Raw genomic sequence first — 14,258 nt, forward strand, 5'->3', positions numbered from 1 at the left:
TTCAAACGGCCATAAAATTGATTTCAAGTTGCTAGATATTAACTCAGGTGTCTGTGGCACCACATCCTCCACTGACCCTGCAGGACCCTTGCTTGGTGCTACCTGTCAAAATCCAATTCAGGACCAGCAGCCACTGACCCGGCTGCTGCCTCTTTTTTCTGAACGGCTCTGATTGAAACACTTACTCAAACACTCATCAGCCTGATTACATGCTGGTGAAAGCCCCCCACTGTGGGTCAGACACGAACACGAAGGATTGGCAGGACCATATCCCTCTGCTCCTCTCCCCTTCAGCCATGACTCATTGTTTTTCATTTTGCTGCTTCGTCACTTTCACAGATATTTCAAATATGTTTTTAATCATGATGTCAGATCATTTCACACATGTTAATTCATTTGGTTTCCTCTCACTTTTCTCAGTAGGGAACCACCTTGGTGCAATGGTACATCAAAGGTGAGCAGAGCAAACTCATTTCAGTTTCTGTTCATTTTAATGCACTTGGATGTATTCCTAGTATTTACTCTGTGCCTCAGTTAAGTAGTTTTGAGATCACTTATTCTGTATTTTACCTAACAGCCTTATTTTTTGCAATTAACAACTTGCTTTTCATTTGCAGACTATTTCCTTGATCAGACATCAAAATGTATATCTATGAAATGTCAGAATAAATGTTAAAAAAAACATCTTTAAAAACGATTTATAGTGTATAGTAGTACAACAGAGTACAAGTTGACATTCAAATCACTTACTTTGTCCATCCAACAGTCCCAAATCAAAATATTTTACTATGATAAAAATCATCAAAAAAACACTTGAGAAGCTGGAACCAGCAAATGTTTGGCATTTTTGCTTAAAAAAATTGTCAAATTTTCGGTAAATAAACGGTAAATAAATCGGCAACAATTTTGATCTGTTAAAGGGAATGTGGATATTTGCTGGTTTTTGTCTTCTTAAATGATAGTAAACTGAATATCTCTGGGTTTTAGATTTCAAAATAAAAAAGCAATCTGAATAACAACCTGGGTTCATTTTTAAAAATTAATGACATTTTATAGACAAACGCTACATGAAATAATTAATATAACCATTAGTTGCAGCCCTAGTGCAAAAGTTGGTTTAGAGAAAAGGTATTTTTAGATGTTTCTTTTATGTTTTTCTTTTATTTCCATTGATCAGCCAGAGTTATTGATCATGTCCTAATCTCTCCTAGGGCTCTTGCTACAGAAGACTTCAAAGTGCCTGATAAGATGGTGGGATTCAGTAAGTAGCCCTTCAGTTTATTATAGTCTGTATTCATGTTTAACATGTAATCATCAGTATTGACATTCTACTCAGTTTTTGGGTCACTGCTTAAGGCCCCTGTCTAAATTCAAAAAGGCTTAAAAACTGGCCTTTTCTCTCCCCCTCTTCTGTAGTCATTGGAAAAGGAGGAGAGCAGATCTCAAGAATTCAGATGGAATCAGGTTGTAAGATCCAGATTGCTTCAGGTAAATTCTAACTAAACACATGATCTAAGCCCTCTGTTTCTGCTTGATTTTAAGTGTGAATTTTAAAGAAATCCATTGTCTCCTTAGAGGCCAGAAACATGTTTTAATGAGGCATTAACCACAAACTGAAATTGGCAGTAGAATCCGGGGCCTTTTAAAGACTGATTGTATTTCTCTGAATGTGCAGGCATGTTTGGCAATAGTAAATTATCTAATTATCTAATATTAATTGTATAAGACTTTCAGACTTTTTACTATTCCCACTTTCGAAATTAAAATTCATGACATTTTATAGAATGGTTTGACTTACCAAATCCTCCTGTAGGTGGCCCCCTGTGGCCACCAAGCTTTATCAAGTCTCTCTTGAGAATTATACTGCATGTGTCAATGATATTACCCGTCTAAATAAAGGTAAAACAAAAATCCCCATACTATGGGGTTCTACTGGGTGCAGCTTGATAGTGATTGTTTTTTAGTTTGCACCTCCTTTTTTCTTTTTAAAAAATTTTTTTTTTTTAAATACAATTTCCCTCCAGACCCTTTTGCATAAAACCTCCTTATATTTTCCCCTTTGATACCAACAGCCAAGATAACATCACTCACATCAAGTTTGTGTGTTAAAGCATTTAAGTATACTGTTGACTACTTATTCTTGTGTATCTAAATCTTTAGTATATTTTTATTTTGTTACAGAAAGTGGAGGCATGTTGGACAGGCCCTGCACACTGACTGGGAGCCCAGAGAACATTGAGTAAGTCTCACCTTTCAACTTTGACAGATTTACTGAAAGTGTGCCCTATTGTTGTGACAACGGAGGGCATGAACTCAAATCTCTTTTCACATCTACCCTAATCATTCACTGAATCACCTGAACACCTCTTTCAAATTTGACAAAGAAAACTGTGACACATAAGTGTTTTTGTTTTATAGTCTGTAACTGTGGTGACAAATGTATTTCTTGCTCCACCTCCACAGTCAGGCCAAGAGGCTGTTAAGTGAGATTGTGGAGCAGTGTCGGTATGGTCCAGGCTTCCACGGTGACATGGATGGCAACAGTTCAATCCAACAGATTCTTATCCCCGCCAACAAAGTCGGCCTTGTCATCGGTAAAGGAGGAGAGACCATCAAACAACTGCAGGTCTGGTAGTAGACCGCAATGAATGTATAGCAGTTATAGTAAAATTGTGCATTTGACAACCGTACTTTTCTAGTCTGCCCTTATTCTTTCTGTTAAAGATTTAATGCACCATCATTGTTGACATGCAGACTGCACTATACACAGCTCTACAATTATCAGCTGATGAAACCTTGTTCTGAATTGGAACCAGCTACAAAGTAGTAAGAACCCGGTTCTTTTATCTGTACTTGAATAAACCAGGGAGTCATAAGCAGATCAGAAAATATGTTTTTGGTGTAATTTATGGTCTACTTACTGTGTCTGTGTTTGCAGGGGTGAGCTCTAGGGATATCAAGATCACGTCTTTTTAAGCCCGATCTGAAAATGAGAAGCTGCTACGAGAATGTAGCACTGCTCTAATAAGAGATGAGAGATAACAGGTTTATTTCCCTCGGCTGAGGTGGACCAAACAGAGTACAATAAAAGGATCAGATTGATTAGGTTTATTTTAGCATATACAATTCTATAAAATATACCTGTAGCCGCCCAGTTGCGGCTTTGTACACCCCTACTTAGCTCCTCACCCCACACTCTAAGATTTAACATAATTTCACATCCTCCATAGGTATTCACCTTCTGGTCTAGGTGGCGAAGATTACATCAAAAAATAAAACCTGTTCTTTGAGATGTGGCAGAATGTCCTCCTTTTTAGAGTGAATAGTGTTTTGGGCCCCAGGTAACTCTTTTGGTGTGTGTGTTTTCTGCTTCTGTCTGATTGTACCCCTGCAGGAGAGAACAGGAGTGCAGATGATCATGATTCAGGATGACCCCATGCCCACTGGGGCAGACAAGCCCCTGAGAATCACTGGGGATCCCCACAAAGTGCAGGTCGGTCTAAGAGGAGCTCAGAGTGTGCAGCTAGCTTTCCAGTTTACACTCAATTTTACACATTTTATGCCTTGAGTGTTCCACTCAAACATTTGAAAACCTTGTTTTTTTTATTGAGAATTTCAGCTGGACATTTGTTATTCTTCACATTCTTTTGTTAAAATGCTTCTTTTAAATAAATATTTTGATGTGACTTTCAATCTACTTTAAAGCAAGCCCGTGAACTTGTGGTAAAGCTCATCCGGGACAAGGACCAAGGAGACTTCAGGGTTGGAAGGGCAGACTTTGGATCCAAAATGGGGGGAAGCAGTCTGGATGTAAGTAATTTTTTCCCCCTGCTTTTTAAATTCTGTACAGCTAAGATAATGTAATTTTATTTATCTACATAAAAGAATATTTGTAATCTTTTCTGAACTCTTCTGTCTGTCCTCGTCGTCCAGGTGGTTGTGCCTAGATTTGCTGTCGGCATCATCATCGGCAGGAACGGAGAGATGATCAAGAAGATTCAGAATGATGCAGGGGTCAGGATCCAGTTTAAACAAGGTAAGAAAATAAAACACAACCTAATGTAAGCAATCAAGTAAAGTAGAAATGTGTCATCTCTAAAGCTGGTTATCCTGTTAATCGTGAAACACAACAGGATGTATCGTGCACAAAAAACAGATGTCGTTTGTTTGGGAATAGAAACAAGTTTGACCTTGCCTTGTCTGTCTTGGTGGGAATCTGAGTACTTGAAGGCTGATATAAAATGTTGAGTGATTGAGCTCCAGGCAGCTTTACAATCATCAGAATTCATGGACAGATATTTATTCCAGTCCAATAATTCAATTCAGCGTTTTTTCCTTCAAATTTTTTCCTAATTCACAACCCCCTCGAGCTGTAAAATCCAAACCTGCAAGCAACTATAGAAATATCACCAGCCTTTTGCTCCTTTACTTAATGACTTGTATTTAAAGCACCCAAAAGTACTGTAAAAATGTATGAAATCTTAGAGCCGTTAAAGACCTTTTGTGTCCCTTGTATTTGTCGTCCAGATGATGGGGTCAGTCCTGACAGGGTTGCCCAGGTGATGGGCCAGCCCGACCACTGCCACCATGCGGTCCACCTCATCAATGAACTGGTTCAAACTGCTCAGGTTTGTGTTTCTGCTTTGTCCCTTAATCACTCCACTTAATTAGTTTTCATTTGGAAAAAAATTTTTTTTTTATGGATTTAAAGGAAAGTGCCAAGGTTAAATGAAAATGTCTGTCTGAATTGGAAGCAATTTAGGGAGCCTTAAACCTTTCCAGAAAATTGTTTTTAAAAAGTCCTGGTTCCCTTCTTGTAGGAGCGAGATGGGTTTGGAGGAGGTGTGATGGGACGTCGAGGGCGAAGTGAGTCTAACATGGGAGGCTCTGGAGGTCTGCAGGAGGTGACATATGCAGTACCTGCTGACAAGTGTGGCCTAGTGATTGGCAAAGGTAAGCAACATGTTTTTATGTTTTTTGATTTAAACACATGTTGTTGCTGTAAGCACTTTACTGAACTGTTTTGTGTGTGCTTTTTATGTATAGCTAAGGCTTTTTTGCTCATTTAAAAGTTACTGGGAAGTGGTGCGCGCCTGGTTTAATTGGTTTCTTGCTGTCTAAGAAAAATATTACAGGAAGAATATGAACAAATAAGAGTATATCCCACTCGCCAGATTGCCTTTTCCCTTTTAATAACTGAATGCTGTTTGGTGTTCTGCCGCTGCGTGAAACTGATGAGAAGAAGGGGGTGACTGACCACCCTTCTATTCTCTCTTCAGGGCTCATGTATACAGCACAAGTGGCATTCATTGGCTTCACTAAGGGCTTAATGACGGGGATAATGCGTGTAATGTGACATTAATTGTTAAAGGTGCATAATAACAGCCCTCAATCATGTGGAAGGCTGCCTGGCATCTAATGAGGGTCTTTCAGCCCAATAGAGTGCAGCGAGGGAATGAATAGGAGGAATTAGCTTATTGGCTATTCATGCCCACTCTATTGCCAGCTATTTAAAAGTCATTGACCATTGCATTGGAAAGAGCTCGTGAGTGTGTGTGTGTGCGTGCAATTGTGGGTGGGTTCGGAGTGGGCCTCTTTACCTAAGATAAAAACATGGCAATAGAAATGTCAAGTGTCTTTTGTGCATGTAGTGGGGCGAGGGAAACAAATAAACCTGGGCGTTGCGTCCCCTTTCTGTGCATTAGCATATGAAGTGGGCCAATATGGTGGAGATGGCGGTGGGTCTGGGTGCTGTCAGCCGTCCCTTAAAGGGTGCGGTGATTAATATCTTTACGATGCCATATGCAGCCCATTGCCCCTCTGTTTTGACCACACACACACACACACACACACACACACACACACACACACACACACACACACACACACACACACACACACACACACACACACAGAGAGAGACACACACACACAGCATGATGAATCAAGCCACCCACCAGTGCAAGAGCCGTGACAAGCATCCTTAACTTTACACATGAATTTTGATCTAAAAATATGTGAGTAAACTCAAGGGTTCACTTACTAGGTTTTCCAGGGTTTTAGGTCACATCTCACAGTGGATGGAGTTTGCTCAGTTGAAAGTTGAAATGTTCTTGTTTGAAAGCTCTGGAAAAAGTGGATAGTAGAGTTTGAAACATTTCTTTGTCAAACTACTGCTTCTAAGGTCAAGAATGAACTTCTACACTATACCCTTGATGATTTAAAAAAAAATTGTCTTAGATCTAACCTAACATTAGCTAAACTTGGTTTCTCACGTATCTGTACTGATCTATCCCTTAGATGGGTACATTTTCTTTCTTCCATTACTACTGAAAAATTGGACCTAAGTGACTAAATGATCTTGCAATGTTAAACATAAACTGACATGCAAAGAGAATATACTGCAAGTTGGGCCAAAATTAAATGTTGGGTTGATAGTTCAATCCCCAACTCCTCCTGTCCAAATTTTGAAGTGTACTTGGGCAACAGATGGAAACCTGAATTGTGAAGTTTTTCTCTGTGCATGCGTGGCTTTTCTTTGGTTTTGCTCCAACAGTTTAGAAACATGCAGGTTAAGTAGATTGGTGACTAATAACTGCCCATAGGTGTAAATGTGAGCGTGAATGGTTTTCCTTCCTGTGTCAGCCCTGTGATTGACTGGCGACCTGTTCAGGGTGTACCCCGCCCCTCGCCCAATGACAGCTGGGATTTGCTCCAGCCCCCTGCAACCCTTTAAAGGATAAGTGGATAGATGGGTGGATTGACGATTAATCAAAAGGGTACAAGGCAGAGCAAGCTTATAAGAGCACCTTATTAACACAGTGAAATGTATACAAACTAGACTTTTTCTTTAGGTCCATCTGCTATAGAGTTATTGGAGTTTATCTAAAAAAACAATGAAAGGGAACCAAATTTATCCTTGAGGTCAAACCTAATTCTCTCACGGTCGAGGGTACATAACATGTCTTTACTGATATATATTGATATTATGAAAAATACTCTTTTTAACAATGATTTCAACCACTACTGTACACCCCTATTTTGATGTAAAGCTGATGTCCTATTAGTACATTCACGAGTTACACATTCTGGTAATGTTGTTTTCCCTTGTGGCCTGAGAGTTTCTTCCCCACCAGCAGCTAAACAGTCCATTGGCTTTGACTTGAATGGAGTCACCAGTTGCACTTTTGTATCCCCTCCTTTTCTCCAGCTCACTAAACCAGTCTCATTAATAAGGCCTGTATTATCTGCCCTCACTACAGCCCAGTCCATGAAATGAATAGTCAGGGTCTTCATTGCTCTCTGCTGTCTGACTAGAAGAGCTCATAATGGCTTCATTAAGGCAGAAGTTTCATTTGGTTGACAATGGGTTAATGGCCCATGTGCAGTCTGTTGGCAGCAAGGAATAGGCGACGGGAGGAGGAGAGGTTTTTGATGAGCGTTTTCATTCGGAGGTCAGCCAGGGTCATTCGAGTGTCAGCCACAAGTGAACAAATGTGTAATTGATGTTGGGACAGCCCTGGTGTCCCCCCGGGAAGCACCCTCAGCCTTTTTCGTTCAGATGGGTATTGTGGAGGGGGGTGGCGTCTATATGCCCCCCGTTCACTCCCTGCTCTCATCACAGAGGACAACATAGAGTCAAGAATGAAAAGGGTAAAAGAGACAAACGATATCCCAGAAGGAGGATACGCTTCAATTTTGGCCCTTTTCTCCTGCTAGCGATGTTTAATTTTTCCCTGCTGGTGTAATTGCTCTCCCCACACGTCGGGAAGCTGGCATGTGATGCAGCGGAGGGGGAGGTGTGCAGGAGATGTCTCCTTTTGTTTCCTGATTTGCATGGATGTTACCACAGACTGGTAGATAAGTGGTGAGACACAAGCCAGAGTCTTGATAAGGTAGCACTATCGCACTATAAGTGAGTCTGTGTGATTCCAGTGAAAGGAAGTCTGGCTTAATGCTGCATTCATATCATATGGGATGGATGGGGGAAAAACAATCAGACAATGACTTACAAGCGTTCACGTCTTCGGACAACTCGAGACATTTGTATGGTTACAGAAAATCTGCATTGGACAACTTTCCTACGTCTGTGGACAGCAGAGAACCTGCAAGGTCTCCTTTGTCTACGAACGGGGCGAGTGTCCTGGCCGCGTGGCATTCTCAAAAAAACATCCACACATACAGCTTTAATAACTTCAACATTTTGTTCACACCGGGGCTAAAGATAATTCAGCAGAGGCAGGGATATATAGACCAGGAAGGGGGAAATCCCACGCAAGTCAATTGGAAGAAAATTTGCCATTTTCACCAGTTCCTGGCTCTAAAATGTGAGGATTTGTTGTTGTACTGTGTCTTTTGTCATAGTTGACCAAAGTTTTGGATAGTTGGTCAGTCAAGACAAAAAATATGAGGACGTCACCTTGGGCTCTTGGATAACTTTTCTGTATTTTCATACATTTCTTAGACTGAGAAAATAGTCTGCAGCTGAATCAATAAAAATTTGTTGCAGCCCTATTTAAATATTCCTTATCTCTTGCTTCTTTTCCAGGTGGAGAAACCATCAAGAACATCAAAGAGCAGTCTCGTGCCCACGTGGAGCTACAGAGAAACCCGCCGCCCAACACAGACCCCAACGTGCGCATCTTCTCCATCCGAGGCACCCCACAGCAGTTGGAAAAGGCCCGCCAGCTGATCGATGAGAGAATTGGGGTAGGTGGTCTGGCTCGGTCCCAAAACACTATTGTCTGGCCTGATATTCATGAGCGCACATGTCAATGTGGAGAGCTGCTGGGCTTCTGTAGTCCTGGTGGCCAGCAGGATGTCACCAGAGGTTAAACATAAAGAATCCATCAAATGGACTTAATGGAGTGCATCAGCGCCTGGCCCTGCCCTCTGACCTTGCCTGTTGGCTCCCTTTTAAACACAAGTGTGGTCTCTCACTCGCCTCCTCTTCCCTTTCTCTGCTCTAGGGCCCAGGAATAGGGGGCAACAGCAGCTTCGGTATGAATCCCTACAACCAAGGACCAACCACTCCTCCTCAACAGTAAGCCTCATGTCACATTTTTATGTATTACAAGTCAAACACATACTGATAAAGTGTAATACAGTGTCTTCAGTAGACACTAATTGTCAAGTGTATTGCTCACATTGAATTGTTTGTTTATTTTGCATAAGTGGGGCTCAGACGTTCATGCCAGGAGGATGGGGCACAACTTTTCAAATATGGCAGCCTCAAGGCCAACAGGACCACAGTAAGTAACATGAAGTATTGTAGCTGCTAAAGCTACATAACTAGATTGTAATATAAAAATGCAAAAAAATCAAGAAATGTGATCCTTTCCCAGCAAGATAATTTGTCGATGAGAGAACAAAAAATATGTAAACAAAATTAATTTTGTTGCACATAAATTTGTCTCTGAAAGCATGGCCAGGGAGTTTTGTGGTGCTGCAGTGTATTCAAAGTCTTCAGTGAGCTGGGGTGAGATGGTCACACTCCCTGTGGGTAACCACCTCTTTCCTGTACGGACAGATTTTAAATTGGCTGTCGATGGAAATCATTAGGAAACGCATGAGAGCAAAAAGAGGAAAAGCAAAGCCCACTCTCTGTAACTCTAGTGGTGTTATCTGTGTCTGGTTTCAGGTCACAATGGATCCCAGACGGGCCAGATGGACTGGGAGCAGTATTATAAAAAGCTAGGCAAGAGAGACATATTTTGTTTTAATGTCCACTTTATTCTACAATCCTGTTCCATAGAAGTTTGAATTTAATTCTTTGTATGTAGATTTCATTGTTTGTTCACACAAGCCTGATGAAATCATGGATTTATTTACCACGTTGGAAAGATTATGAGCATAAATCCTGCTTTCGTGTAAAACCCTAGTCACTAAAACAGTTTAAGGAAAGTCAGAAGGGAAAAGCTGTATTTAAGATTTGTATTGTAAAAATAACAAAATTGAAACTCTTCTGTTTGTTTACAGGTCAGCAAAACCAAGCTCAGAGCACTGCTCCTGAATACAACAAAGCTTGGGGTGAGTAGTTGTGGAAGTATTTTATTATAAAAACAAACCGATTTGAAGTTTAAACTCAAAGCTGCAGATGTGTCTTCATGTTCTTGATTCCTCCTCTACTGTTATTTACGGGGTTTTTTTTTTTCTCCCCTCCTCTTCAGGCCAGACAGCTGGCCCTGCATCTCAGCAGACCTCTAATCCTGACTACAACGCCTGGGTTGACTTCTACAGACAGCCAATGGCCTACTTCAACCAGGGCGCACAGCAGACACAAGCCCCAGGCCTTCAGGTGAGAACCAACTGCCTCAATGTTTACACAGCTTTGTTCACAGTACAGATCAATCAAGGTAAGGCTGGTATTTTTTCTTTTTGTCAGCAAATCCCATAAAAGACCAAATAATGTTGGTCAGTTTCTCAGTACTTTCTGACTTTGGCTCTGACTTTGGCTCTCAGCTCTAAGACCATTGGTTCCTGCTGAAAATAAACAAGAGTAGAGATGCAACGGGTTAGTTGATCGACAGAAAATGAATCAGCAACTACTTTTTGATAATCACTTAATCAGAGTAATTTCCAAACAAAAGTGCCAAACATTTGCTAGGTCAGGATTTGCTGCTTTTCACAGAATCAATAAGTCCCTAAGTGTGGCTCATTGATGTGTCTTTAATAGTTTTTGAGCAACATTTGAGCTCTATGCCACACTTACTTATTGGATTTGTTGACAGTAAGAAAATGTGAAAATATCACCAGACTTTTCCTTTTAAACTCCAAACAAATGTCAGTGGAATGAATCAGCTGTGATGTGGGAGATACTGTGAGAAATGGTGACAAACTGGTCTTATTCTCCAGGATCATTAAGAGAAGACGCCCAGGTGAAAGACTTGAATCACTGAGGATGAAAACAACCCTTTTTTAACAGAGGGGGTTCTAGATTTGCAACGCCTTGAAGACTTTTTTTCTTAGTGAGAAACACTAGCTGTAGAATGACTTATATGATAAAGTAATATTTCTAAAAATCAGGAACAGTTATTTGTTACTAAATGCTTGTGTACACTGTTATTTTGGATAGACAGTATCGGGGATCCCTTTTTGGACTTGAGAGAGCTGCTTGTTTTTCTATGTTTTCCTGTCTTTGACTCAGATTGTACCGCCAAAATGAACCCAAGAGTTGTAACATTTCAAAAGGCAATATGATCTATTTTTTCTAGTTATGTTGAAATGAAACCATGATTATGTGCTTAGCAGTCTTGAATACCATTTGTCCTATGTCATAAGATGTTTAAAAGGGTGTGTTAAAATGTTTTCTTTTACATAATTCAGTGAAATGAAACTGTGATGTTTTGTTACAGGAAATGTATTTTTGTTACAAGGTTTAAAAACATGGATTAATGTCAGCCAGTGGCAATAGTTCTAATTGAATCCCTGTTGTGCATTGTATGCTGTTTTTCATTGTCATTTTATTGTACTCTGGTTTAAAAAAAAAAAAAAGGTGCAATATCTTATTTCACTTTTGAAACAAAGATGGGTTCTCTAATATTTTGACAGACTTTTAACTTGTAGTTTTAAGATGTTTTTTTTTTTTTTTAATGGAAATGTCATGGATAATTTATTACAATTATCTGGTATGATAGGATTTAGGGGGATGTTGCAAATAGCTTTTTTGCCTTTGCTACCTTGTAAATCTGTATATATGCTCATATTTGACTGTTAATTTAAAATATATATGTTTCATATATATATATACTTATATAAAAAATATTTTTTTCCTGTGATCAGTGTTGCAGGAAAATTGTCCCTCTTTTTCTGTTCTGTTTTCATACTGAAAATGTTCAAAGATTGTAATTGTGTAATTTGAAATTTGATGTTGCATCTTGTTATGAAGAAAAATAAGTGGTAGATTTTTGTATGTTCTTTACCTGAACTATTCAAGACTGCTAAGCCTCTGTACTTCTACCTGTGTAATAATTAATATAGTATTTTTATGTTTTAAGTATTACGATTAAAAAAAAAAAAAAAAACTCTTATTTGGTACCTCCCAGTTCACCAACGCCCCACTGAGCCCTCGCTGTGGACTCAGTGGGGCGTTGGACTCAGTCCATGCTAATAACTTTTTAATTCATTTTTTATTTCTTTGTGTGATCTAATATAAATGGTATAAATGATGCATCATTATGGAAAACATGATTCTGGTATTAACTTCATTTCTTAATGAAAAGGGATATAATTTCAAAATGTCTAATTATGGTGTTTTTTTTTTGGTTTTTTTTCCTTATGTGTACAGTTAACCATGTATTAAAACATTCAGACTACCTTTATTGTGTACTGTTAAGCTGATTTTCTGTTTCATGACATTATAAACCTTTGTATGTCCTTTGCTGTATTCTGATACTTGGTGTTAAATATTCTGATAAACCTTGTGATGATACATAGAGGATATATAGGTCTACTGTATGTTTTCATGTTTTATAAGCAGAACATCTATATTTTCTAGTCGTTTGCCGGTTCTCACATTCAAATACATTTTCCGCAAGCCTCTCTTGTGGTTGATATCGTAAGTTCTTAATGTTAACTGCAGCACTTTTCCACAGCTACACTTTGCAATCAGTTATTTTAAAGCAATAGCACATACAGTAATTGTTCCTGGTTTATTTTAAGGGGAAAATTACATTTTAATCAGCCACTTACAATATTCTGACTAAGAAAAGTGTTGAAATTGTGCCGTATGTAGTGAAAGAAAAAAAATAATTAACTATCAACTTTCCCCAAATGACATTTTTTTTTTTCTTAACGCCTGATTTTATGGGAGATTTTGGTATATGAGCGCAATCTTTAATATAACACCTGTCTGGTATCAGCATCCATATCTGGTCCTGTTTCTCTACAGCCTGATACAATGTCATACATACTCAATTGGGTGAGGTTTCCAGTGTGATGACAATTCAAAGTTGACTTTTTTTTTTTTTTTTTTTTATTCAAACAGACTGGTGTTTCATGTTTTGGCCACTACAGAATTGGGTTCGTTTGTCAGAATACAGTTTCATGACAAATTTCAATCTTTGCCTTGCTCAGTAATAGATTTCCTACACTGTCTCATTGTTCCCTACAACAATCCATGTAAGATTTTCATCCTTCCAGCAGCATGCCATCCCTCAGCTCTCCTGTCTTGTCCCTCTTCACCCCCTCCAGCTTTGTCACTGCACATCTTTGCACTCAGCAGGGAGACTCCTGCCACAGTGGACCCTGCACGGCCCCATACCGTCCACTGCATTGATGCGGTGCAGCTGTTTCCAAATCCAGCCCTTGATTTTGATCCTCTTCTTTTTCTTTTTCTTTTTTTTTTCAACACTGCCTCCCTGAGGACACTTCTGACCTGGGGGTCCTTTGTCGCTGTCTGATTTAGTTGTTCCCGGATCATTCACAGACAGGTTGAGAGGCACGATTTTTTTATTAATATAGACAATTATTGGGCACCTTTTTTTTCTCCTTTTATGCATAAACAGGCATTTAGACTATGATACAGTATGCTCAGTGTGTCATTTATTTAAGGGGAAAGTGACAAAATAATTTATGCTACTTAGACTTGACTATTGGCTACACAATATAATGCAATTAAATATTACATCACAACAATCTGACTTCAAAATTTACCAAACATATACACTGATAGAAGTTGTTGCAAGGAAATGATACATATTTGAGTCAGCTGTTTTTGGTATTGTTTAAACGGTGTGTGTTGTGTTCAGTGGTAGAAAGTTTTACTGTACTTAAGTATTTGCATTTTCTGCTACTTTATGCTTGTACTTACATACTGCAAATCTGAGGAAAATATTGCACATTTTTAGTCTACATTTTTTGTCAGCTACTAGTTACTTTGAAATGTTACCTTAAAATATATTATCAACTTATAAAATATGTTGCATGAAGATACAATAACATAACTTGATGGAAGGAGCCACTCTGCACAATGACTACTTTAAATACATTTATCACCTTGTGGTATTTCTACTTTTTCTCCCAGCACTGAGGCTCATGCACTCTTAAACAACTACTCATTATGAACGGTTCTCTCATTGAGCCTTATTGATCAGTTTGGATTGTCTGTAAAAGAGCAGTGGTGGAAGAAGAATTCAGATATTTTAGTAAAAATAGCAATATGTATAAGTAAGAGTCATGCATTCAAATGTTTACTTAAATAAAAATACAAAAGTATTAGCATTAAAATATATTTAGTAAAAGTACTCATGGCCCATTTT

The 14,258-nt window shown here is 39.0% G+C and overlaps 1 protein-coding gene across 5 annotated transcripts in view; it reads left to right on the forward strand.

Moving 5' to 3' along the window:
* fubp3 (far upstream element (FUSE) binding protein 3) overlaps positions 1-12,316 on the forward strand; it is a 28,845-nt gene extending 16,529 nt beyond the window's left edge. Inside the window, exons 3-19 of one of the 5 annotated variants that reach the window (XM_031277903.2) lie at positions 421-454; positions 1,212-1,261; positions 1,417-1,488; positions 2,182-2,239; positions 2,464-2,626; positions 3,395-3,493; positions 3,706-3,810; positions 3,934-4,036; positions 4,528-4,628; positions 4,821-4,953; positions 8,549-8,709; positions 8,970-9,043; positions 9,175-9,251; positions 9,641-9,697; positions 9,979-10,029; positions 10,170-10,297; positions 10,855-12,316. In XM_031277903.2, the coding sequence (XP_031133763.1) occupies positions 421-454; positions 1,212-1,261; positions 1,417-1,488; positions 2,182-2,239; positions 2,464-2,626; positions 3,395-3,493; positions 3,706-3,810; positions 3,934-4,036; positions 4,528-4,628; positions 4,821-4,953; positions 8,549-8,709; positions 8,970-9,043; positions 9,175-9,251; positions 9,641-9,697; positions 9,979-10,029; positions 10,170-10,297; positions 10,855-10,863 (1,475 nt within the window). In that variant the 3' untranslated portion in view covers positions 10,864-12,316. The remainder of the gene's footprint in view (positions 1-420; positions 455-1,211; positions 1,262-1,416; positions 1,489-2,181; positions 2,240-2,463; positions 2,627-3,394; positions 3,494-3,705; positions 3,811-3,933; positions 4,037-4,527; positions 4,629-4,820; positions 4,954-8,548; positions 8,710-8,969; positions 9,044-9,174; positions 9,252-9,640; positions 9,698-9,978; positions 10,030-10,169; positions 10,298-10,854) is intronic. The other 4 variants (XM_031277904.2, XM_031277907.2, XM_031277908.2 and 1 more) reach the window with 4 other exon arrangements.
* Positions 12,317-14,258: the final 1,942 nt, after the last annotated feature.

The sequence above is a fragment of the Sander lucioperca genome, chromosome 1 (genome assembly GCF_008315115.2).
Source record: "Sander lucioperca isolate FBNREF2018 chromosome 1, SLUC_FBN_1.2, whole genome shotgun sequence".
NCBI classification, from domain to species: Eukaryota; Metazoa; Chordata; class Actinopteri; order Perciformes; family Percidae; genus Sander; species Sander lucioperca.